This window comes from Belonocnema kinseyi, chromosome 9 (assembly GCF_010883055.1).
Source record: "Belonocnema kinseyi isolate 2016_QV_RU_SX_M_011 chromosome 9, B_treatae_v1, whole genome shotgun sequence".
Taxonomy (NCBI): Eukaryota; Metazoa; Arthropoda; class Insecta; order Hymenoptera; family Cynipidae; genus Belonocnema; species Belonocnema kinseyi.
This window is the reverse complement of record NC_046665.1, coordinates 84,987,590-85,013,567: the sequence shown is the minus strand read 5'-3', so window position 1 is coordinate 85,013,567 and position 25,978 is coordinate 84,987,590. Positions and strand designations below refer to the sequence as shown.

The window sequence follows — 25,978 nt, the reverse complement described above, 5'->3', positions numbered from 1 at the left end:
GAAAAATCTCTATCCCATCCACACACTACTCCTTTCCCCTGCCGAGTGAGTCACGCCTACCCCGAAAGGGAAATGGCTTAATGGTGTAATAATAATAAAAACATTTAGCTTTAAAAGCTTCCATTCTTTTTCGGAATTGGAGGAAATCTTTTGAAATTTTTTGAAATCTTTTTCAGGTTTCTTTTAAAGTTCATTTTTCAAAACAAAAAATCATTAAAACTTTTACCGTAAATCTAAAGAAAACTCTTTTTTAATTCTGCAAAATTGAAAAAAATTGACTTAACGTCTTTCAGATTCTTCTTTAACAATTTTAGAAATCCTTTTAACTGTTTTGGAATCTTTTGAAATATTCTCTTAAAATTAATTTTTCGAAATAGAAAGTCATTTTAAGTTTTCCTAGGAACCTAAAGATTGTTTTTTCGTTTTCATGAAACCTTACCAAATTCCTAAAATATCTTATAAGATTTTATTATTTTTGAATTATTTCAAAACTTTTAAGTATCTCTTAAACTTACTCATATTTTTTCTAAAATGATGTATTAAAAATGTTTTGTCATATTATTTGTTTAGAGAACTCATTAAGAAAAACATCATTTGGAATTTTCTCATAAATTTTAAGAATATTTTTCAACAATGGTACAGTACAACAGATTTCAAAGATTTCAAAGCATTTCAAATATTTTGATCGATATCAAAATTTGTTAGAAGATTTCAGAAGATTTAAGAAAGATTTTAAATATTCCAGTGATTTGAAATGAATGTAAAATATATCAGAAAGTCTTCACAAATATTTCAAATATTCCAGTTATTTCAAAAGAATACAAAAGACTTGAGAAAAATATCGCAAATATTTCAAAGAATTTATAAGAATTTCAAAAGATTTTCAGAATTTTAAATATTTCAACAAGGGTGCAGTACACCAGATTTTAAAGATTTCAACAAATTTAATCATTTTAAACGAGTACAAAGATAAAAAATATTTCAAAAATTTCATAAAGATTTTTCAAAATTTCGAAGATTTCAAGGATTTCAAATATTTCAAAGATTTAAAAAAACTTTAAATAATTTCAAAAGATTTATCAAAGATTTCACAGAAATTTTAATCTTTCTCTAAGGTTTTCAATACTGCAAAAAATTCCAACGAATTCACAAAGATTTCAAACAATTTCACAAATTTCGAAGACTACAAAGATTGAAAAATATTCCCAAAGATTTCACAAAGACCACTTATGTTCGCAAAAAAATAAGAATCAGTCTATTTATGATCTTTCTAAACTTTTGTATCTTTTTAAATCTTTGTAAATTCGTTGAAATCTTTTGTAGTATTTAAAATCTTCAAATTTCTGTGAAATCTTTTTAAATTTTCGTAGAATCTTAAAAATTGTTGAAAACCTTGAATTCTTGGAAATCTTTATAAAATTTTAGAAATATCTGTGAAATATTTCTTTAATATTTGTTTGTAAAAACTGTTGTGTTTGTTTAAAATCTTTTGAAATCTCAAATTTAGTGAAACGTTCTGAGATTTTTTAAAACCTTTGAAATGTTCTGAAATCCTTATAAATTCTTTGAAATACTTGTGAAATATTTCCTATTTTTTGTCTAATGGAAAATGAAATGGCTAATTTTTTACATGTATAACAAACGTGTATATCATTCGTTGATGTAAAAAAAGGAGACCTTGAGTTTTGTTTCGAAGAATCAAGGCACATCGTGATTGTTTTTTTCATTCCATATTTAATGAAAATATGCCTCCTGATAGGTTTTCATGATATTTAATGTAGTAATATTTTGTACGTTACTTTACATTACCGTTACGTGAGAATTGTAATGCGTTAATGTTACCGATATTTTTTAAAATAGTTAACACGTTACCGAATTGTACGATAACTTATGCCATAATTACAATCATAAGAATAATTGATTATAAAATATTTTTTGATAAAAATGATGTTAAATTTCAGATTTTCTTGTAATTATTTTATTTGAATCGCACTAAAATGACAGAGATATTCTTTGAAATAAATAATAAAGCTGTAATTTCAAGCGACAGTATAAACTGTCGCAAAGCGATCGCTGTGGAATATAAAAAGAGTATTGCTTGATTTTATTATTGGTCTACCCTTAAATTAACTGTTAATTGTCCCTTTCTATAGGAAAGTAGATACTGCGTAATGAAAAATGCATTCAATTGAAAGAATAAGTTTCTTTATATACCTGTTCCTTATAGGTTTATTTATAGCCCTATACAATTTTCATAAATAAAAACAAAACGAATAACAGTTAAATTTTCAACCAGAAATCAACCAAAAAGGACGAATTAAAAAAAAACTGTTAACTAATATAATAAATAATAAAATACCAATATTGAATAATAAATATTATTGTTAATTTGGTTTATGGTCTCTTTAAATTATTTCAATAGCCTCTAGAACCTAAGAAATTTTCACAAATATAATTATCTTTTTTTTTTAATTATCTTAAATAGTTTTCTCTGCTCTTTTCCATAAACTCGTTCCAATTCAAGTACTTTTAATTTTTTAAGACTTCCTTTATCAATTTTGAACTTTATGACAAAATAATAATAATGGTAACGAAAAATATGAATTCTTTACGAAAAATGTAATAGCTGAATTTCCATCCAAACCAAATTTATCAGTCAAAAGAGAATAAAAATAAACCCAGTTTCAATTTTCAAATAAAGCGGTGAATTTTCTGAAAAACATTTGAATTCTCCAACTGAAAATATAAATTTTCAGCTAAAAAATTAATTTTGAATCAAGGAGTTGATTTTTTACAAAAATATTTGAACCTTAGCCCAAAAAGATGAATTTTTAACAAAGCAGTTGAATTTTCAAAAAAAGGGTGCCTTTCTAGAATTTTTTTAAAAATTAATATATTCAAGTTTATTTATAATTAGAATAATTGTATTTTCTTCGAAAATAGTTTAATTTTCAACTGAAGAATACTATTTTTGAAGAATAGAGTTGAATTTTCAACCAAACGGGATGAAATTTCAATAAAATAATTGAATATTTAATTAATTTTTAATTTTTTTAACAAACTAATAAAATTTTTGACAAACAAAAGATTCTTTGAGAAAAATCCAATAGTTAATATTTCAATTTTAATATAAAAAAAACATTTTAAATTCTAAACAAAAAGACGCATTTTTAACAAAATAATTTAAATCCTCAGCTAAAACAAATTAATTTTCAATCAAACATTTGGATTTTCAACCCAAGAAGATACATTTTAACAACACAGTTGAATTTATAACCAACAGGGATAAAATTTAAAAAAATGATTGATTAATATAATAAATTTAATTTTTATACAAATGTGCGAATTTTCAATAAAATGGAATTTTTAACAAAAAGACAAATTTCAAACAACAGAGTTTAATTTTTAGATTCAGTTTTTTTGTTTCGAGATTAAGAAGAGTTTTTTTTTCTTTTTACTAATTTAAATTGAATTTATATCCAAGGAATTACAAATGATTTCTACTTATGTTTTAATGGATTGTCAGGAATTTCAAGGGATTTTAAAGAATATTTCTAGTAAACTTTAGGAAATAAGGTAAATTTTTTTATTTCCAGAGTTTCAACGGATATTCGACAAATTCGAAGGATTGGTGATTTTAAGTTTCTTAAAAGATTTAAAAAACTGTCAACAGATTTCGGTTAAAAAATGGGAAGAGCTCCTAATATTAAAAAAATTCTCATCGAATATACCGTACAAAATTGTCATAACAACTTTTTGAATTTTCTCAATTCAAATTTTGATCTCACAAAACATAATGAAAAATCAAAAACTCCATTTTGGGGCCAAACTATGCAAGAAAGGAAAAAATATGAGCCAATAAAAATTGTCCATCAAAAATGGTCTACAAATTTGTTATTAATTAATTTCTGATAGGGTACGTAGCTTTTGTTTTATTCCTAAAAAAACAAAGTTAAAAATTAAAAAATTAAATTTTTGACAAACGACACAAACTACACTCAAAAAATGTCTGGTTAAATCAACCAGAATTCTGGTTCAATATGGCCTTACTATTTTTTTCTGGTTAGAGTAACCAGGAATCTGGTTAAATTAGCCAGATTGTATGGATAGTTTAACCAGAAAAAATAGTAAGAGCATATTTCACCAGAATTCTGGTTGATTTAACCAGGCATTTTTTTGAGTGTATGAAAAAAATAAATAGACAAAAGTTGTTCAACCAAAAAGGTGCTAAAAATTTGTTATTAATAACTTTTTACAAGAATATAGTTTTTATTTTAATCGTGAAAAATAACATTATAAATTACAAATTTAATTTCTGGAAAAACGGCGCATCGTAAAAAAAATATTAACATTTGAATAAGTAACACAAGCTTCGAAAAAAATTAATAAACAAAAATTGTGCACCTGAAGAAGACCTAAAAAACTTTTATTAATTATTTTTTAAAAGGACGCGTAGCTTTTGCTTAAATCGTATAAAAAAAGCATAACATTTTTTTTTTAATTGTGGAAAAACAACACATTGTACGAAAATAAATTAATAGACAAAATTTGTTTACGCATAAGGTGAGAAAAATGTGTTATTCATCCTTTTTTGATAGGGCGCATAGTTTTTGTTCTTTTCGTAAAAAACAACATTAAAAATAAAAATAGAATTTTTTATCAACTACACAAGGTTCGAAAAAGGATGAATTGACCAAAATTGTACACCCAAAAAAGATATAGAAATTTTTTATTATGATCACCTCTTGGTAGGATGCGTGGTTTTTGTTTTAATCGTAAAAATAACTTTGAATATTAAACAAAAATTGTGGAAAAGCGAACAAGGTACGAAAAAGATGAGAAGACAAAAGTTCCTAAAATTTGCATTTTTTTCAGTTACAAGTTTATTAAAACATCAAATAAAAATGTAATTTTCCGAGTTGAACTATGATTTCTTTAATTCCACATTTGCTCAAATTTAGAGGATACAATTTTAAGTTGTAATATTTGTATTTGAGAACCTTAGATACTTTTAAAAATTATGTTTTAAAATTTTCGAAATCCAAAACATTTCTTTTCTTTTCCAGGTGATCTAACTAAACTAAATTCTAATGCATTTACTTCGTTTATCACTTGTAAGGATTAATATTAAGGATCCTTGTGCGCTACTTTTCAACAAAGTTCTGCTTTTGAGTTTCAAAAATTTGGTTCGATTATCTATTTTCTATCTTTTCCAAAGAAAATTGCAATTATTTAGAAAAATTTATAAAAGTTATTTGCCTTGAATAAATATGAATTTGAATGCCTAAAGAAGGTTACTTTAATCGTACAGTTTTTTTCCTTATACAAAAAATACAATTAGGTCTCTTTAAATAAAAATTGGTAAAATGTAACTAATTACTAATGATATTGTACAGATTCGAATAGACAAAAGTGAGCCACTAATTATTAGTAGAAAATTAATAATTCGATTAGTTTAGATATTTCCTATGTCAGTAGTTAAAAGCAACTAATTGCTTGATAAAAATAAATAAATTTGTTTTGGACCTTCCAAAATAATTAAAAAAGGTTACAAATATAAAAAACATGAAAATATAATTTTAAAATAAAATAACGCAATAGTATAACATTCTCAACTCTGTTGAAACAATAACGTTATATTATGAAATTGTAAACATGACTAGCCTGTCTCCAATTAAAAAATATTGTATTCTGATTGTTTAAACAAATATAAGAAAAATAAGAATTTTTTAAGAAGCTTGAAAAGACATGGGATTAATGGACGCCAAATTAATTATACACATTCAGGGTCTTCGTTCGCTTCATTGTTCTAATGTTCCATAGAAAATTATAATTATGCAGCAAAATTTGTACAAATTATTTGCCTTATATACAGATGAACTTGAGTGTCGAAAGTAGTTCATTTCTATTTTGCAACATTTTTCGTACATAAAAGGTACTTTATTGCCTCTCTGAATCAAAATTGGTAAAACAATTTGATATATTATAATATTTATTCTTACAATAAGTCAATAGCAAGCCAGGATACAGCATTACGATTTCAAGAATTACTATTGTAAATATTAAACTGTGAAGTTACTAATTGGTTACGGAAGAGATAGCGGAATTAAACTTTTTTTAGTGCCTTTGGACACCAAGAGGAACCATTCTGAAGCATAACATTTTAGGCCTGGAAGTCAGGCGATTTTTTGAAATTTGTTTCGATTTTTTATTATTTTGGGGTTGAAAACGAGGGTGTTCCGGAAGAGGTAAGGGAATGAAACTTTTTTTATTATCTTTCGACATCAAATGGAACGATTTTTAAGCATAACATTTTAGGTGTGGAAGTCATGGGTTCTTAAAAAAAAAATTTTATTATCTTGAGGATTGAAGACGAGAGTGCTCCGGAAGAGATAAGGAAATTAAACTTTTTTTATTATCTTTGGACACCAAATTGAACCGTTCTAGAGCATAATATTTTACATCTGGAATTTGGATCATTTATTATGATTTTTTTATTTGTAGGGGTTGAAATAGGGTGTGTTCCGGAAAAGACAGGGGTGCGGTACCTTCTGGATTTAATTTTGGCACTAAATAACCTTATAATCAACACTAATATTTTAGGTCTAGAAGTCATGTCATTTTTTATGATTTTTTCGATTATTAGGGGTTGAATTGGGGTGTGTTCCGGAGGTGCTAGGCGGGGTAAACTTTCGTGGGTACCTTCGGTCATCAAATAGATCCATTTAGAACTTTCAAATTTTAGTTCTCGCACAAAAAACTTGTGTGTAAATTGTTTTTTTTAAACGTTGAAAACTTCAGCGAGGTCTGAATTTCCTATTTTAAATGTGAATTTTCTCAAAATTAAATTTTTTAAATTCTAAATGTGTGAATTTTTATCTCAAGAAAAAATACAGATAGAAACTCACTATCAGCCGGAATTATTGCACATGCATTCATAGAACATAATTAATTTTAATAATATTTAACTGAATTATTATAAACAATTTTTATAAACGAATTATTATTAGTGTTTTTTCATCATAGAAAAAATCGTTTATTCCACGCTAGTTGCTAATATTTTTCATAAGAGTTATAATTTGTAACAAAAAATTAGCATGAGTTAACAACTATTGTTTTTATAAACATTTCTATAAACTAATTCTTTATAAACGAGTTTTTCTCATAGCTAAATTGATTTTTCTGAACAAAAGTGATTCACAATTGTCTTTAAAGCCATTTATATACCTTAAGCTTATCTAAAATAAACAATATAGATTGTTTATAACAATTTAGTTAAACAAGTCTCCTAATCGGCCGTTTCCTCGTAGAAAAAAATGTTTTTTCTTCAATAATTATTAGAGTGACATTTATTGCGGTGACTAACCAACGAAATCAAATAAAGAATAATTTATATGATTGTTATAAACAATTTTTTAAACAAAACTATGATTTATTTTTTTTACATGCAAAAAGGACGGTTTTCCACTGAAATTATCCGACAATAAAATAACAGTGATTCCAAAATTGGATATGGGACATTAAATAATAATTTGTGTATTTGTTAATAACAATTTTAAAACAATGCGTGACAATCTGCGGTTGGTCGTAGAAAAAAGTTATTTTTTCTTCAATTATTTTTGTGATAATCGTATTTGTGTTATTGTATCAATGAGAAAATTGATACTTATAATAATAATAATGAGATTATTATAAAAAACTTAAAATAAATTAGTTGAGAGTCACTTGTTCTTCATTTGTTATTCATGAAGTTACGTACAAAATAAATGAAAGATAAGTAACTTCTGAATATGCAAGTACAGCGTTATTGCACCTTATTTTCACTTATTCCTCATTTATTTTTCAGGAAGTTGCATAAAACAAATAAAAAATAGGTGACTTCTAAAAACGCAAGTACAGCGTTATTGCTATGGACAGTTTGCTACAGAAATTGTTATTAACAATTACGGAAATTATTATTTAATGTCCCATATCCAATTTTGGAATCACTGTTAGTTTATTGTCGGATAATTTCAGTGGAAAACCGTCCTTTTTGCATGTAAAAAAAATAAATCTTAGTTTTGTTAAAAAAATTGTTTATAACAATCATATAAATTATTCTTTATTTAATTTCGTTGGTTAGTCACCGCAATAAATGTCACTCTAATAATTATTGAAGAAAAAACATTTTTTTCTACGAGGAAACGGCCGATTAGGAGACTTGTTTAACTAAATTGTTATAAACAATCTATGTTGTTTGTGTTTGATAAAGCTTAAAGTATATAAATAGCTTTAAAGACAATTGTGAATCACTTTTGTTCATAAAAATCAATTCAGCTATGCGGAAAACTCGTTTATAAAGAATTCGTTTATAGACATTGTTTATAATAATTAAGTTAAATATTATTAAAATTAATTTTGTTCTATGAATGCATGTGCAATAATATCGGCTGATAGTGAGTTGCTATCTGTATTTCTTATTGAGATAAAAATTCACAAAGCTAAAATGGTCAATTTTGTCACTATATTTGTTTATATATTGTAGCTCTGTGAAAAAAATTTAAAAAAAGCAAACCACAATTCTCTTAAAAATTAATTGCTGAGCATTTCTAAAAAAAAACTTTTAAAACGGTTAAGAAATACGACCTGTGGGCGATTATGAACAGTAAATTCCTATTCCAGACCACTGTGCGGCAGTATAGACTTCACCATCTTCGTATGGCTGTGTCTATAATACTATATTATTGGCGTAATACGTTATAGGCATGAAAAAATTTCCCGCTAGAAATTTCAAGCGACATACTCGCACACACTTATAAAAGTATATGTCTATTCTGTACATTGTTCTAGAATTTTCTGTTGGAGGGGGGATTCAACCATTTTGACCCTCCTCCCCTGACTATATCATTAAATATATGTTTCAATTTCATCAGTATCCGTTTATGGAAGCATTCTAGTGAAAATGAGGATCTTCATCAGGACACTGCTCCTTGTGATCGTAGTTCTAATCTATTTTCATGGTAAGTGTACCTAATTTTTTAATTAAATTATATAATTTCGAGTTGGATTAGGTTCAAAAACTTGAATGTCACGGTTTCGCTGTGTATGCACTTAAATTTTAAAGTCTATTATATTGTTTTTGCTGGTGATCAGTAATAAAAAATTAGAAATTCAAAATGGTTTACTTCAATGTAGAGTTTTTGGAATATGTTGAACGTAAAATTTCTTAAGCTTAAATAAAGAATTTTGAAAAGGTTTAATTTCACATATTTTTTCTTAAAACGTGTTCAACTTTTACAAGTTAGATTTTCAGATTATTCGATGCTTTCAATAGCCTTTAGTTTAAAATTAGTGTATCTAAAACGCAATCTCTCCAATTTTTTTGTACTTTCTAAGGAATCTAATTCAAAATCGTTTCATTGTCAGTGCTACAGCATAGAAATATTCATTGTTGAATGTTGAGGCTGGCATTCATTCGTTTCAATATCACAATAATCTTTATTTTCTATGCAGAGTTAAATTCTTCTGAGGAAGAAACACCACGATATAGACAAAGACGAAGACCTCAACAACAATAATCACAAAATGAACATCAACAACCACCACAATATCAACAACTACAACCACCACAATATGAATATCTAGAACCACCACAACAACATTCATAATATGGATATCTACAACCACCACGACAAAATTCACAATATGGATATTTACAACCACAACAAAATTCAAATATGGAAATCTAGATCCACCATAACATCATTCACAATATGAACATCTACAAACACCACAGCAAGAACAATCACAACAAGAATAACCGCTACAACGAGGACGTCCAAAAAAAGACTACCCTTCACGACGACGAGCAAAAGAAGAACCAGCAGAACTACCCGTAGTCCATCGCATTCATCAGCCATTAATTGTCGATTGTTTTGACCAGAAAATTTAGGTTTCTGTAGCAATGTTTGACGGTGTAATAACAGCGATTGAGTGTGAACTTATAGCTGAAAAAAATTTCATTCCGGATACTGATTATCGGAAAAAGCACGACTATGATATCCGTGAATGTAGTCAAGGTGTCGTAAAATGTGTTGCATATATGCATGAAAATGGAGTAGTTTTCGGAACGAAGCCTCCACTAAGCCCTTACGTGCACTATTCAGCAGGTATATAAATATGGTATATAATAAATAATAATTGATAATAAGGTCTTTGATGCACCTTAAACCTAATGAAAGAACTGAGATGGCCTCAGACTCACCACACTGTTGACATTATTTCACACTTCATTTTTTAAGCGATAAAACTGCTTTCCTATAGTCATTCAAAATAATGATGATTAAGATACTATTTTTCACAAATTTCTGCACAAGTAGGCGCGCGGAGGTCGTAAAACTTTACTGTTTTCAACTAATTAAAAAAGTAATTGGTCTTTCCAGAAGCGGCGAAGCCTTTTTTCTCTAGGTGGGGGCAGAAGCTCGGACAGGAGCTCGGACATGAGCTCGGACAGGAAAATAAACTGATAATATTGAATGACACATTTTGTACATAGTATAATAATATTTTACTGAATAAAAATTGTACATAAATACTAATAAATGAACAATAAATAGCAAATAATAAATTATATAAAATATAAGTTGAAATTTTGTATTGCCAGTTTTCGCAAAGATTTTTGAGGATTTCAGAAAGATTTGGCAAAGATTTCACAAAAATCTAGATGATTTCTCAAAGATTTCACAATTTCAAAATATTTCGTAAAGATTTCTTATAGACTTGAAACATTTTGAAAAGAATTTAATGATTTCCCAAACATTTCACAAAGATTTTAATCATTTCTTAAATATTTCAAAGTAGATTTCCGATAGATTTAGAAGATTTGACAAAGACTTCAATTATTTCCGAAAGGTTGTAATATTTTTACAAATATTGCTAAATATTTCTTCAAGATTTTAGAAAGAGTTCACAAAAAAGAGAGAGTCAAAAGACTTTGCCAAGACTTGAATCATTTTCAAAAAATTTCACAAAGATTAACATCATTTTTACAAATTCAGTGAAACCCTTCATAGCCCTCCCTTCTGATTTCCGAGAATCGACGCCGCGCCGGAGATTGGTGTAACAGGAGCTGGGCGGGGTGTGCGGGGTCTGCGGGGTCTGCGGGGTCTGCGGTTGTCACTCAGGCGAGCAATGAGGCATCAACAAACAAAAGAGGAGCGGGTTATAATGAGTTAGTTCCCACCCACCGTCAGCCCCAAAATTATTGCTATAGAAAAATTTCACTGTATTACCAAATATTTCGCAAAGATTTCACAAATATTTCGGATATTTTAACAAGATTTCACAACTGCATAAATGATTTCCCAATGATTTTACAAAGATTTTAATAATTTCACAAATGTTTCAAAAATATTTCAAAGATTTCACAAAGATTTCAATGATTTGCAAAAGATTTCAATGATTTTCAAAGATTTCAATGATTTGACAAAGATTTCAAATATTTCGCAAAGATTTAAAGAATTGCACAAACATCAAATATATCAAAAATATTTCACATATTTCACGAAGATTTCAACGATTTTCTAAGCATTTCACAAAGATTTCAAATATTCAGAAAGATTTAAGATGGGTTTAAAACATTTGACAAACACTTCAATGATTTCGCAAAAATTTCAACAATTTAAAAAATATATTAAATTCGTCTATAATGCTTCCAAAGGATCTTAATGATATCCAAAACATTTCAAATGTTTTGAAAAGATTTGGAATATTTCGCACAGATTTCACAAAGATTTCGGAAGGATTTAAAAATTTCATGAAGGCATAAAAGATCTCCCAAATTCTTCAATAATTTCACAAATGTTTTCAAAATATTTATAAAGATTTCACAAAGATTTAAATGTCTTCTCAAATATTTCGCAAAAATTTAAACAAATTCACAAATTTTATTAAATATTTGAAAAATATTTGTAATATTTTACAAAGATTTCAGTGATTTTCGAAAGATTTTAAATTTTTCGCAAAGATATCGGACAGATTAAAAGTATTTAATGGAATTCAATGATTTTCCAAAGACTTCAAAAATTAAAAAATTGTACACAAAGATTTCAATTATTTCCCAAAGATTTCAAATATTTATAAAGATTTCGGATGTATATAAAAGATTTTACGAAGATCTCAATGATTTTCCAAAGATTTCACGGATTTCAAGGATTTCTCAAAGATTTCAAAAATTTTATAAATATTTCCAAATATTTGAAATATTCTACAAAGGTTTCAATGATTTCCCAAAGATGTCAAACATTTTACAAGGATTTAAAACATATGGCAAAGATTTCAATGTCTTCCCAAAGATTTCAAAGATTTTAAATATGAATTTAATCATTCGATTTCAGAGTAGTTGAATTTTCAACAAAGTAAAGGAATTCTCAATAAAAAATATTAATTTTCTACGAGTAAATATTTTCAAAAACTATAAATAAATTTTTAACTATCTAGTGGAATTTTCATCTAGAATATCAAGTGTCTAGGAATAAGGCAAACATGAAAAAACATTGATTTTAACCAAAAAAGTGAATTGTTAACCAAGAAGATTAATTTTTTTACAAAAAAAAAAAATTTCAACAAATTACATCAATTTAAAACTAAATAGTTTAAACAGTAGATGCGACATCATTCCACATATTATTTGATTCATTTTTATTTTCTGTTTTTTTTTGTTGCTTGAAATTTTCAACTAAAGAATATTAACTTTCAACAAAAAATAAACTACTTAAGGTTGAATATTAATTTAAATAAAAAAGTAAATTTCCACCCAATCAGTTGAATTTTTAACGAAATAGTTTTATTTTAATTAAAAAATTAATTCTTAACAACAAAAATTTAACTAAAATCGTGAATCTTTAACGAAACATATGAACTTTTAAAAAATTAGTACAAATTCTAACCAAGTAGTTGAATTTTCCACTTGAAAATATGAATTAAAAAATTTATAATTTTATCAAAAAAATACTTAAATTTTCATGTAAATGCTTAAATCCTCAACTAAATCAGAATAAATTCAACCAAAAAGTTGCATTTTTAACTAAAAAAATTATATTTTTTCAACTATTTTTTTCACATTTTTTTCAAATCCAACTTATGTTTACGTAAAACGTAATATTAAGTTGAAAATTTGGGAAAGTAAATGAGAAGCACTAAGAAACGTTTGTCTGGTCCTAGATTTTTATAATTATAAAAAAAGAAAAAAAAATGTTACGAAAGAAAACTTTTTGATAATTGTACAAATTTAAGACCAGGCCAACCTTTTTTAGTGCTTTATATTTTTAGTTGTCAAAATTTTCAACTCGACATCGCGTTTCGTATGATCGTAAGCTGGGCTTGATGAAAATGTAAAAAAAAAACTTTTGAGGTTACACTCACATGGCATCGAATTCTTTTCCCGCTAGGACATTTTTTCAACATTTATTGCAAATTGTTTGCCTGACTCAATAGTATATTTATATACTTGATTTAAACACTTTTCCTGGTAGATGATACTTCCTGAACTTATTTTTTTTGCAATTTTTTTATTCCAATAGTTTAATCATAAAATCTCCCGTTCGAAACGAAAAATTAAGACCATTAGTTCAAAGCCACCCTAGTAAATTTTTGACGAACTTAGCCGTCGACTGGTGTCCCTAATCCTTAGCGGTAAATTAAAGTATAAAATTAAAAAATTAAATGTATTGTCAATTTAAATAGAAAAAACTCTTGCCTTTTGGTGTGACGCAATGAGCCGTAGCGAGCCGTGAGCGAAATGGTCGTAACCCTTCCCAGGATTACTGGAAACTGAAGAAAAGAATGTCAGAAACACTTTCTAGAAGCCAACCTGCTGAAAGTGGTGAGCCCTGTGAAAAAAAAACAATGCAATCATATGTCAATTATGTTATATTTCCGAAATGTGAGTTTCCGAATAAAATCTGAATAACCCGAAAATTACTTTTATTTACTCATAGTATAATGTTAATTTTATAGAACAGTGAAAGTAAATTTTGACCAAGGTCTTAAATTTTCTTTTACTACTTGACTTTTTAAAACAAGCTATCCAAAATATACTGATTCAAATAATAAAATAAAATATAGTGCGAGTGACTAAATGGAAATCCTACTAAATCCAATTCATGGCTACTTCGCCGCTTTTTATGAAAGTGGAAAATTCTGGAATTTGTGAAATCTCCATCTAATTCAATCCGAAGCAAAATAAAAAAAAATTTGTTTCGATGAGGTATAAAACTTTAACCTAAAACATTTTTATCTCAGATATTTATTTTTCGAGATTTTTTCAAAAGAACTATTTTTGTACAAAAATGGTTAATAATTTAATGTCTATCAAATTTCGCCAAAAATCTTTTTGAGAATTTTAAATGGGATGCAAATGGAACTATAAATAAATGCGTAATAAATTTGTTTCTGAATTGCTAAGTTGAACTTCTTCTAAATGAAACATATTTTGGGCTTTTTTCGAAATCTGCGAGATTTTTTCTTATTTTAAAAAAGAAGCTATTATAAGATCCATCAAGGAGAAGGAGGATATTTGATTAATCACTTATTTCCAAAACAAAATGTTTGTTTATTTTATGATGTGAGACCTTATTTAAAAAACCTTATTTATAAAAAGCTAAAAGGCTGAACATGACAAATATTATTATGTTTCTTCCTTTAATTTGTTTATTTACTATCTAATGAAACGCAAAATAAATGATAAGATGCATTATTGTATTATAATTTTTCCTTGAGAAGAAATGACTTGTAAATGGGTCATTGTTTGTGTAACGGAGAACTTGAGCATCGATATTATTTAAACTTTTTTTTAATAATATAAGATAAAATAAAACGTACTCATGATGTTAATGGCTTGAAATTTTAATTTTTGCAAAAGATTAAAAAAACACAAGAAAATAAAAAAAAATGTTGTTTTCTAAATTTTTTCGCCAGCTTAACATTTTTACCAAATTTTTTACCATCTCTGGTAATTTATCAACGAGTTTTTGTAAGCCATGGTCAGGCCAGACCTTGAAGTTTATTATAATGCTACTCAAATGACTTTGAAATATTTTTCCAACATTATACTTTGGATTTCCTTAAGGATAATAAATTGGGCAATATTGAGGCGTCACGAATAATTAAATTTTTATTTTTTTTAGTAGGAAATATAACTTTCATTTTTAAAACTGAACCAGGGCAGTCTGGACAATGACGTTTTGACTGCTTGAACTAGTTTCAAAGATACAGCTATAATAGTAATAATAATAGTAATTAGTGTTTACTGTTTGTGGTTATAAAAATTATTGTTTCAGCGAATATTCATATTCATAAGTGAAACCAATTTTTTTAAACGCAAGGTTGAATACATTGAGCGTGTAATTAAATCTAAGTTTTTCCTTATGAAGCAGTAACTTTTAAATATTTTATGTACATTTATACATAGTGAATTAATCATTTGCAATTTTTAATTCTTAATAGATTTGTAAGTAGATCATTTTTTTAAAAACGATTGAAATGGGGAAATAAAACTGATATTGACGGTTAAAATATCAGGGTGGCTTATTCATTTAACAAACAAAAATTAGGATCAGCTAATTTTTGGTAAAACTTTTTTTTTATTCTTGTTATAAAAAATAACTTTTATACGTTTATCAATTTTCCACCAATGCATACAAAATGATACAAAGTAACTCTTTTTAAAAATATATATGGTTTTATATTTGCAGGATTATGTGAATTTTAATTAGCATAAGATTCTATCAATCAAATCATGTAGTTTTCCTGTAAATAATCCCTGATGAGAAGATCTAAATTGGTCTCGAAACATGTTGGATCCATAGTAGTATAAAGAGGACGGAGAGAGAATAAGGAAAAATGAGAAGTTGGTTTAGGTTGACTCTTTCCCTTTTGTCTCTTTTTGTCCTTTGTTAGTTGTCTCTCTAATGAACCGAAGGGGAGATATGTTCGAATCTGGATTTAGTGATTCTGGAATTAGCGTTTCTGAGAATTGACGCTGAGCCGAAACTAAATCCTGATTTGACTCTAGTTTAGAAATATAATTTTGAATTGTGAATCGTTTTCATGCTCTGATATCAGAGCATTAAATTATTGTGAAATAAAAAATGAATTTCTAACAAAGTAGTTCATAAAAATAAGGATATTTTATTTTATTTTCAGACTGTGATATCACTGCGCTCAGCATTGGATTCATCTCGAGAGGAGCTGCGTCGTCTGAAAGAAGACTTTGGCGAATTTTCAGCCGAGAATTACGCAAACGTGGTGGAGAGACTCGCTCTAGAAAATCACGTATTGCGACGAAAGATTCTCAGCAGAAGCGAATTTTCCAGTGATGCCGCCACCAGCCCTCCTCCACTTGCTGTAACGATCAAAGAGTGAGTTTCGCATATATTTTCCATCGTTGTACACTAGGGTGGTCGAAATTTGTTCTCTCGATTTTTCATGCATATTGCCCAGAAATTTGTTCGAGTCCATACAAAAATTAATCCATTTTTTTTCAATTTCACCCCATAAGCCTGTTTTATAGGGTCCAGAAAAAACCCCATTAGTGTTAAAAAGGGTTTTGCAAGTTTTCGGAGCTAATTATGATTTTTTTGCGGGGTTTTAAATGAAAATTGTTTCTAGTGCAAAAAATGCGATTTTATACTGATAATTAGATGTTTTCATAAAATGTTTAAACAATTTATTATAGTTTTTCGCAATTTTCTCCTAGAATAGAGTTAGAAAGTGACCGTTTTTTCAAAAATGTTCTACATTTTGTCCTTTTTTTAATTATAATGAGGTAACATCTAATTATTGTTTTTCAAAATAATTATTTAAACAATCTATTATTGTTTATAACTATCTTCTCTTAGATAATTGCTACAAATGTTCGGTTTTTTTTGAACTCTTAAACTTTTGTCTACTTTTCGCTTTGTGAGGTAATAATTAATGCAAGTTAGCAAACATTTTTGTTGCATTTTGAACAAAAAAAAAATCATTTTCTACCAAGAAAGACGAATTGTCAACAAAGTACATATATTTCCTACCAAAAAATGTATGTACTACCAGAAAATATGAACTTTGAACAAATGACATAAATTTTCAACTATGAATATGTTGAATCATAGATGTGATGTTAGTCCAAATTTTATTTTATTAGTTTTTAGTTTATATCATTTTCAATTTTAAGAATTTTTAACTAAATAGTAAACTTTTTAAACAAAAAGGATCAATTTTTAACAGTCAGTTAAATTTTCAACAAATTTTTTAAATTTTCAGTGAAAAATATTAATTTTTAACAAAAAAAAACGAACAAAAAGAACTAACTTTTAACTAAAATTATAAATAATTATTTTTTAATTTATCTGCTATATCATCAGAGATTGTACCTTACCAATAAAGATTAACTTTCTACAGAAAGAGATACATTTTCAGACCGAAAAATGAGTGTTTAACGAAATAGTTGAGTTATCAGTCCAAACAAAATTTGTTGAGAAAGAAACAAATTTTCAATGAAATTGATGAATTTTTAAGCCAGAAAGACGAATATTCAACAAAACAGTTGAACTTTTAACAAAATTATTACATTATAGGGAAAAAGTTTAATTTTTAACCAACAAGAAAAGAATTTTGTACTAAACTTATGAATCTCTAATAAAAACATTAAATTTTAAGAAAGTAGTTAGACTTTCAATCAAGAAGTTGGATTTGTTGCCTGAAAGGATGAATTTTCAACGAAAATTGTAATAGTTGATATTTCAGCGAAAAATATTTTTAATTAGTTTTCTTACGTACAATATTTCCGCGAAAACCCCAGTAGCTAAGCGTCTCACGACCCTACAATATTAGGATAAAAAATAATTGCAATTTTCACCTATAAAAGAGAGCGAAAACACAAGTCTCTAAATATTTATTGTTAAATTAACAATGTACCCCCTGAGATATTTTTTTTATAAAGTTCGCCTCTATCTGTATTTTGAAATTAGTTACAATCAGCAATGAGATTCAGTTGAGTAATTTAGACTAAATGTAGGTATTAGGTGAATTAATGATTTTAAAGCAATCGTTTTTTTTTACTAGAACATTGTCACTAATTAACCCTTTCGTTAGAAAATAAAAACTGTTTATATTTTCCAACATTTTGTTACGGATTTTACAGAAATTCTTACATGATTTGAGAACGTTGTATATGATTTACAGAAGTTAACTTAAGCGAGATTTTTTTGTATAGAAAAAATATGACTATCAGCACGCGTGTGTAATAATGAGAAACCGTGCTTTGAATATTTGTTTAAAATTTAGAAAACATTAAAAATACATTTTCAAGGTATTTTCAGACAAACTATGCTTTAAGGTAGAATTAAATTCGACTAATTGAACTTTATTCGAATTTTTAAACTATAAAATTATAAATTTGAATAAAAAATATCAGTTATTAACCAAAAATAGAATAGTTAAATTATCATTTAAAAAAATTAATTTTCATTAATACGTAAATGCATTTTCTACAAAACGGATAAATCTTTTAACAAATTGTTGAATTTCAGGCCAAACAGATGAATTCTCAATTAAAACAGATTCATTTTCAACCATATACTTGCATTTTTAACCAAAAAAATTTAATTTCTACCAAAACAGACGACATTTTATTTTCAACATTTTATTTTATTAATTTTTTGCTTATATCTTTTTGATTCTAAGATTCTTTAACTCTGTAGTAGAATTTTTAAACAAAAATAATCACTTCTTAACCAAAAATATATTAATGAAATCTGGATCGAGGAGAATTAATTCTCAATAAAAAAAAATAATTTTCTGCAATTACCTTTATTTTGGACCAAATATTTAAATTTTCAACCTAAACAATGTGATAAAAGGTTCCATTTACCGCGTTTTTTGGACAAAAAAATTTGACATTTATGCTCAGGATGAAATTTATCACATTCCATTTAATTAATTTTCGCCATTTCTACTAGAAATGTGAGCATCTCTTTGCATATTAATCCTGTAATATGACAAGTTTCACTTCACAATTTTGCTTTACACGTTGGTTGAAAATTAGTTTTTTAAATTAAAAATTAATTTTGTTAACTAGCAATTTAATCCATTTTTTGTAGACATTTCTGTTATAAACATTGAATCTTTATAGTAGAAAATTAATTTGTTTCACTGAAAATCGAACTATTTGGTTTGAAATTTAATTTCATATTTTTAAAAAGTCATTTCACTAACTAATAATAAAACTATTCTATTTTTTGTTACAAATTTATTTTCCTAATTGAAAATTTAATTGAAAAGTAAAACAATTTTCATAAAGATATTGAGAGTTGGGGTATTATTCAAATTTGTTTACGAAGTTAACTAAGATTGTCTTTGTGATGACTCTTTTCTAAGTGATTTGTTAAATTTACCAGAATTATTAATTATTAATTATTGAAAGAAGTTTCATAAAAAGTTTAGAATTTGGCTATTTTCAACGAATAGGGTCAGTTTTTTACTAAGGTTTAGTTACAATGCAACTACATACGAGTTTGTCTGAAGTACTTGCATTTGCCTAAAAATTTGGTCAAATGAGAGGAAAACTGCAGAAAACCATCTCCCGAGTTTAGTCGGGTTTTCAAAATTCGAGTACACAGCCCGGTCTTTCGTCGCATATGGTACCAATGCGAAGTCGTGTATAAATAGATTTTATTAAAGTAAAAATGATTATCGTGGCATTTTCTTGAACTTAATTTCCAAATAGAATAATTACAAGCAAAGGAGCGGGTCGCGCGCGTAGCGCGCGTGAGAGCTTCTAGTTGTTTTTGAAAATTGATTTCATCGGTCGAAATTTTAACGGTTTTCGGTTGAAGTTAGTTCTTTTTTTGAAAATTTGACTGTTTGATGTCAAATTCTTTCTGTAGGTTGAATATTCCACAATTTGGTTAAAAGTTTAACTATTTGGTTGAAAATTTAATTATTTTGTTAAAAATACAATAATTTTGTTATAAAGTTCTCTTTTATATTTACAAATTGAAAAATTTGGTTGAAGGTTTTTTTTGGCTTGACAGGCAAATATTTGTTGGTTGAAAATTCATTTTCATATGAAAATTCATCTCTTGGTAGAAAATTAATATAACTATTAGATTAAAACTATCTATTTGGTTGAAAATGAAGTCTTTTTACTTAAAGAGTAAATTATTTGGTTGAAATTTGCACTATTTTGTTAAAAATGAACCTATTTTTTTGAAAATGCAATCTTTTTACTTAAAAGTTCAACTATTTGGTTTAAAATTTATATTTTTTATTTAGAATTTGTTCTTTTATTACAAATTTAATTATTTTATAAAAAATACAACAATTTTATTATCTTTATCCTTTTTACTTACAAATTTAAAAATTTCTTTAAATGTTTTTTTTTGTTCGACCGACGAATTTTTGTTAGTTGATGATTCGTCATTTTTATATGAAAATTCCTCTCTTTACTCTTTTGGTGAAAAATTAATATAATTAGTTGAAAATTCAACGGTTTGGTTGAAAATTTGTGTATTTTGTTAAAAATCTAAATTTTTGTTGAAAATTCGACTATTACATTTAAAAAAATCAATTTTGTTATAAATGAAATCTTTTTAATTGAAAATTGAGCTATTTAGTAGAAAATTTGTATAGTTTGTGGAAAAGCAAGATTTTCACTTTGAAATTCCACTATTTTGTTGAAAATGCAATATTTTTACTTAAAGAGTCAATTATTTGGTTGAAACTTTCACTATTTTGTTAAAAATTATCTATTTTTTGAAAATGCATCCTTTTTACTTAAAAGCTCAACTATTTGATTAAAAATTTACGTATTTCATTGAAAATATATATTTTTTATTCGAAAATTAATTTTGTTGGTAGAAAATTAACCTTCTCAGTTTAAAATTAATCTTGGTTGACAATGTGCATATTTTTGGGGAAAATAATCTATTTCTGTGGAAAAAATATTTTTACTTGAAAATTAAACTGTTTGGTTGAAAAGTGATGTATCTTTTGAAAATTCATCTTTTGCGGCAAAAAATTATTCTTCTTCGTTAAAAATTTTTATATTTTATTGAAAATTCTTTTTTTTTGGTAGAAAGTAAATATTCGAAGAAGTGTTAGGAATTTAAAGCGCTGCAAATTGAATTGAATATATTCCCAACATTAATTTTATTTTAAAGAATTCTTCCAATATTTTCGTGACAGGTAAAAAAATCTTTGTCTTCTTTATTTAAGATGTTTAGTACAAAATTTGAAATATTTTAGGCCCTGTGTTTCATACCTATATTAATTCATCTTTTTTTAGATACGATTTTAATAAGAATAAGCAAATTTAATAAATCTGCTAAAAAGTTTATCATGTCAGATTCGCTCGACTGGTGTGAATTACCATAAGCCGGGGCCAACTGGGTCACGCTGGGGAAACGGGCCACTCATAATATCATATTTTATCATTTTATTTATCTTTTTTTGAATGAAAATATGAAGAATCTTTCAATGTTTTCTTTAAAATGAATGTCAAATTATCATTTAGAGGCTGCTTGATTTAGATTCGTTCTAACGTTTCAATAAAAAGAATATTTATATAAGGTTTTCATTTGATGTACTTTGTGCTGTAGAATGGTTATTATCAAAAGTTCCGAATTATTGGAGGAAAAATGAATATTGTCAGACATTATGTCAAGAATGTGGGATTCACCCGTTTCTTTAAATAATCCATTTAGAAGTTTCAAAATGCTATTTGAAAATCCAAACAGGCAAAATTTCCTGAATTATTTTCTTATTTTGTGTTTAATTTACTTTAAATAATAACAGAAACTTACCATTTATGGTATTTTGCCTTTCAGTATTACAGAATAGCGGTTTTTGCTTTTTTATTGAAAATGGACGCCATAGTTCGACCCTGAGGAATAAAGATGAACACATTTTGTATTGCAATAACCAGTTACTTATAGCTAAATTAAATGTTTTAACTTTATGATATACAAAGAAATGGGTCAGAATATATAATTATATATTTAAAGAATTATTATTAAATTATGATTCCTTTCTGTAATTTATTATGAAAACTTTTAAAGCATCACCCACTTAGCCCCATCTTGCAGTATGCGTTCTGGACACATCAAGCATAATTAAAAACGCAGCGCATTCGCGGCAAACTATTAATAAATCGTGTGCGAACTCCCACATGACGTCTGACTCATCCTGTATTCAATTGTTAGCCCAACAGAACCAGGGGTGTCAAGCATCGTCATGGATACTACCGAGGATCAAACCGTCGTCGACGGACCATCGGAGCAACTGATTCCAGAAAAAGAAGCCCCACCCGACGATTCTCAGCAGGAAGTATCTCCAATTCCAAAAGTTATGGGGGAATCCTTCGGCGAAGAGGCTGTGATTAGTGAAGACAAACCTTCCACAGTAGTATCTCACAATCCTGTTGAAAATCTCGAAAACTCGAGCAACGATCTCCTCGATGTTCCTGACAGAGATTTGGAAGATCTAAGTCTAAAGTCCGCCTCAGACGGGGAAAATTCTGTCTTCACAGACAGTCCGGAGAACCAACATCCGGAGGCGAAACCGAACGAATCGGAAAATGAATCTGAGGAATTGGATGATATCGAGCTCATCTTCACGACCGATGAGACATGCAGGGATGTAGGGCTCCAGGAAGATTTGGTTTCCATCACGGAAAATGAACCCTGGCAGCAAGCTTCTGGTCAACCAGTTTTGCTGAAATATACCAAGTCTGCCGAGGGAGACTCCATGGTTTGTAACGGCGACAAAACCAGCTCTGTTGAAGAAGCTATGTCTTCGCAAAGCTCCAGCATTGATCGCGAAGAGAGCGTGGACAGATTTGATGAAAGCTCGAATACTAGATTGAACAAACTGTGGTCCCAGTGCTCTGTTTTGGTCGAGACTGATATCAGCAAGTGCGGCGTCCTCGAGGAACCAGATCTATCTTCTAGGCATGCTATCAGGAGGAATACTCTGGCGGCTCCTCCTATGACTTATCGGTAAGTCTATACTCACGTTTACACTCTTTTAACACCTCAGGGTGCATAGTCTTTAGTAGATATTCAAGGAGCATTCTAGATCAAGATTCCTACCTTAAATTCGAGACAATTCTACAGGTGAAGTGGTTCGTGTCCGTGCTAAATTTCTAGATTATTCTCGATGGCGTCACGAAATTATATTGCGCAATCTTGAAATTAGAAGTTGCGTAAACAACTTCTAGGTTATTTATTATCTCAATTTAGCATTTTGCGTCAACAGTTTCAAGACTATATTTTGATTTCTCGTTGCATTTTCTACTCGCTTCATATATTTATAAGATAAAAAAGGAAAAATCAAAATATACCCTTAAAAGTGTTTAAGCGAAAGGTTTAGTTAAGATAATAACTAACCTTGAAGTTGTTTACGCAAATTTGTCTCACACAAATGCACTATAAAATTTGATGATGTCATCGAGAACATTCTAGAAATTTAGCACGGACACGAGCCATTTCAACTGTAGAATTATCTCGAAATCGGCAAGGTAGGCAAAAGATAGGTGCAATGCGAACTTTTTGGTTGAAAATTCATATTCTTGGGTTGAAAGTCGAGTTCGTTTGTAGAAAATTAATCTTTTTGATTATAAATTCATCTTTTTGTTTGAAATTTCAACATTTTGCTTAAAGATTGATCTATTTGTCGATAATTCAATATATTTCATCTTGAAATCATAGGATTTTAAAGCGTTTCAAATTAAATTCAATATTTTAGCCACATCAACTTTTTTTTTTTAATTCTTCCCCTATTTTTGTGACAAATCCCCCTATTTCATCTGTTTTGAGAGCCTTATGAACAGTGAAGTTTGAAATATCGAGAAGACTTTCCTTCTGATTTGTTGCTATTTTATTTTAAAAGCAGGACAATTAAACAAATTCTCAGTGTGTATTTATCAAAGTTAAAGTTTAATCTCCGCAAACTTAGACCGACTTTCTGAACCACAGTAACGCATGGGAAATTTATAGAAACTGTTTGCCAACTCTATTTAAACTTTTAACACTGTAGCGTGTTATATTAAAACTTTTGAAAGTCTTACAGTATATTTTAGTGCAAGCGCATTTTATGTGACGTAGTTTTGAACTCTCTTATTAGAAACTTCCTGACAATCGCTTCTAAACTCTCCCGCATCATTGACTTCCGGCAAAAGTAACATTTCTAAATGTTGCCTAATATTTTATTTGAAAAAATATTCCCCTCCTTTCCTATTTTCAAGAAGCTTCTTTTTCCTTCTGTTGTCAAAAAACGACCCTTTTTTTCGCCTAATTGCGAACTCAATTAATAGAATTGAATAAAAAAATCATAGTATTTTTGTTTGAAAAGTCTACTATTGTAAGTTTGGTTCAGAATTCATCTATTTGAATTTAAAATTTCTACTTTTCGATTGAAAAATTAATTACTTTGTTGAAAATTTAACAGTATTTTGCAAAATTCGTCTTCTTGGTTTGACAATTCAACTATGTGGTTAATTATTCAACTGTTTAATCATTAAAGTGTAATCTTTTTTGTTTAAAAATTCCACCATTTGTTTAAACATTTTTTTTAGAAAAGTAATTTTTCTAACATAAAAATGATTTGGTGTTTTTTTTAGAATTCAACTGTTTTGCATTTCAAAAAAATATTTTTTTTTAGATAAAATATCGATTATTTTATTTTTTGTTGAGAATTAATTTGCTTTGGTTGTAAATTCAAATATTTGATTATAAATTGGACTACTTCGTTCAACTTTTTTTAAAGATTGATCTCTTAAGTTGAATTTTGTCCTTTTGGCTGAAATAAATGTTTTTGATTTACGATTAAAATTTTCTTTGCGTTGAAATATCGAATTTTATATTCTTTATTGAATGTTCATCTTTTTTGGTTGAAAATTATTTTCTTTAACCGAAAATTTAAACTTTTAGATTGAAAATGCGCATTTTTTGGCTAAATTCATCTGGTTTTTATGTAAAATAAAAATATTTTTTGGTTCAAATATAGAGCATGTTTTTCTTTGAAAATACTTTTTTTTTTTAATTCAACTATTTACTTGCAAGTTCAACCTTTGGTTGAAGATTTATTTCTTTGGCTGCAAATTTATTTATTTTATTGCACATTTGTTTGTGTTTTTTAGCGGAATTCAACTGTTTTTGATTTAAAATAAAATTTTTCATATTTTGTTGAAATAGGGTCTATTATATGTTTGATCGAGAATTGAAAATTGATTGATTTGAAATAAAAGTCTTTATTTGGTTGAAATACTAACTATTTAGTTTCTTGAGCGTTCACAATACTAGTCTGAAAATTCAACCATTTGTTTGAAAATTCATGCATTTCTTTTTTTAGAAAAAAATAATCTATTTTTTTAGAAAAGAACTTTTTTGTCGAAAATTTAAATTTTCTGGTTGAAAATTCAAATATCTTTTACAAAATTGGTCTCTGGTATGAAAATTCATCTATTTGCTTGAAATGGTAACTGATTCAGGTTGAAGTTTAATCTTTCTATTTTAAAAATACGACAATATGGTTGAAAATGCGTCTTTATATGTTGAAAATTACAATTATTTGGTCAAACTTTAAACTATTTTTTTTTTTGAAAATTCGTCTCTTCTGCTTTAAACTTTAACCATGTGGTCCAAAATTAACTTTTTTCTGTAATTCAATTATTTGGTCGGAAGTAATATTTTTTCGACGAAAATTCATCTGTTTTGTTGCACATTCGTTTTTTTGGATATAGTATTCGTCATTTTGGAATGAAAATTCATTTATTTTGCAAAAAAGTCATATCTCCTGTTTGAAAATTTATCTCGTCGGATTTGAAAGTCTACAACTATATTTTAGTTTTAAAAATTTGTCTTTTTAGGTTAAAGTATTTCAACATATTTTTTAAAGTTTTATTATTATGTTAAAATTTAAAAAGTTTGTTCAAATTTCATCTGTTTTTTTTTTTTTT

At 27.4% G+C, this 25,978-nt stretch overlaps 1 protein-coding gene across 4 annotated transcripts in view; it reads left to right on the top strand.

Moving 5' to 3' along the window:
• LOC117179386 overlaps positions 1-25,978 on the top strand; it is a 95,219-nt gene that overhangs the window by 13,163 nt on the left and 56,078 nt on the right. For all 4 annotated transcript variants that reach the window (XR_004467915.1, XM_033371120.1, XM_033371119.1 and 1 more), the window contains 2 exons: positions 16,183-16,397; positions 22,224-23,018. Coding sequence is in view for 3 of the 4 variants with exons in the window: in XM_033371120.1 (XP_033227011.1) it covers positions 16,183-16,397; positions 22,224-23,018 (1,010 nt within the window). In the remaining variant the exon portion in view is untranslated. The remainder of the gene's footprint in view (positions 1-16,182; positions 16,398-22,223; positions 23,019-25,978) is intronic.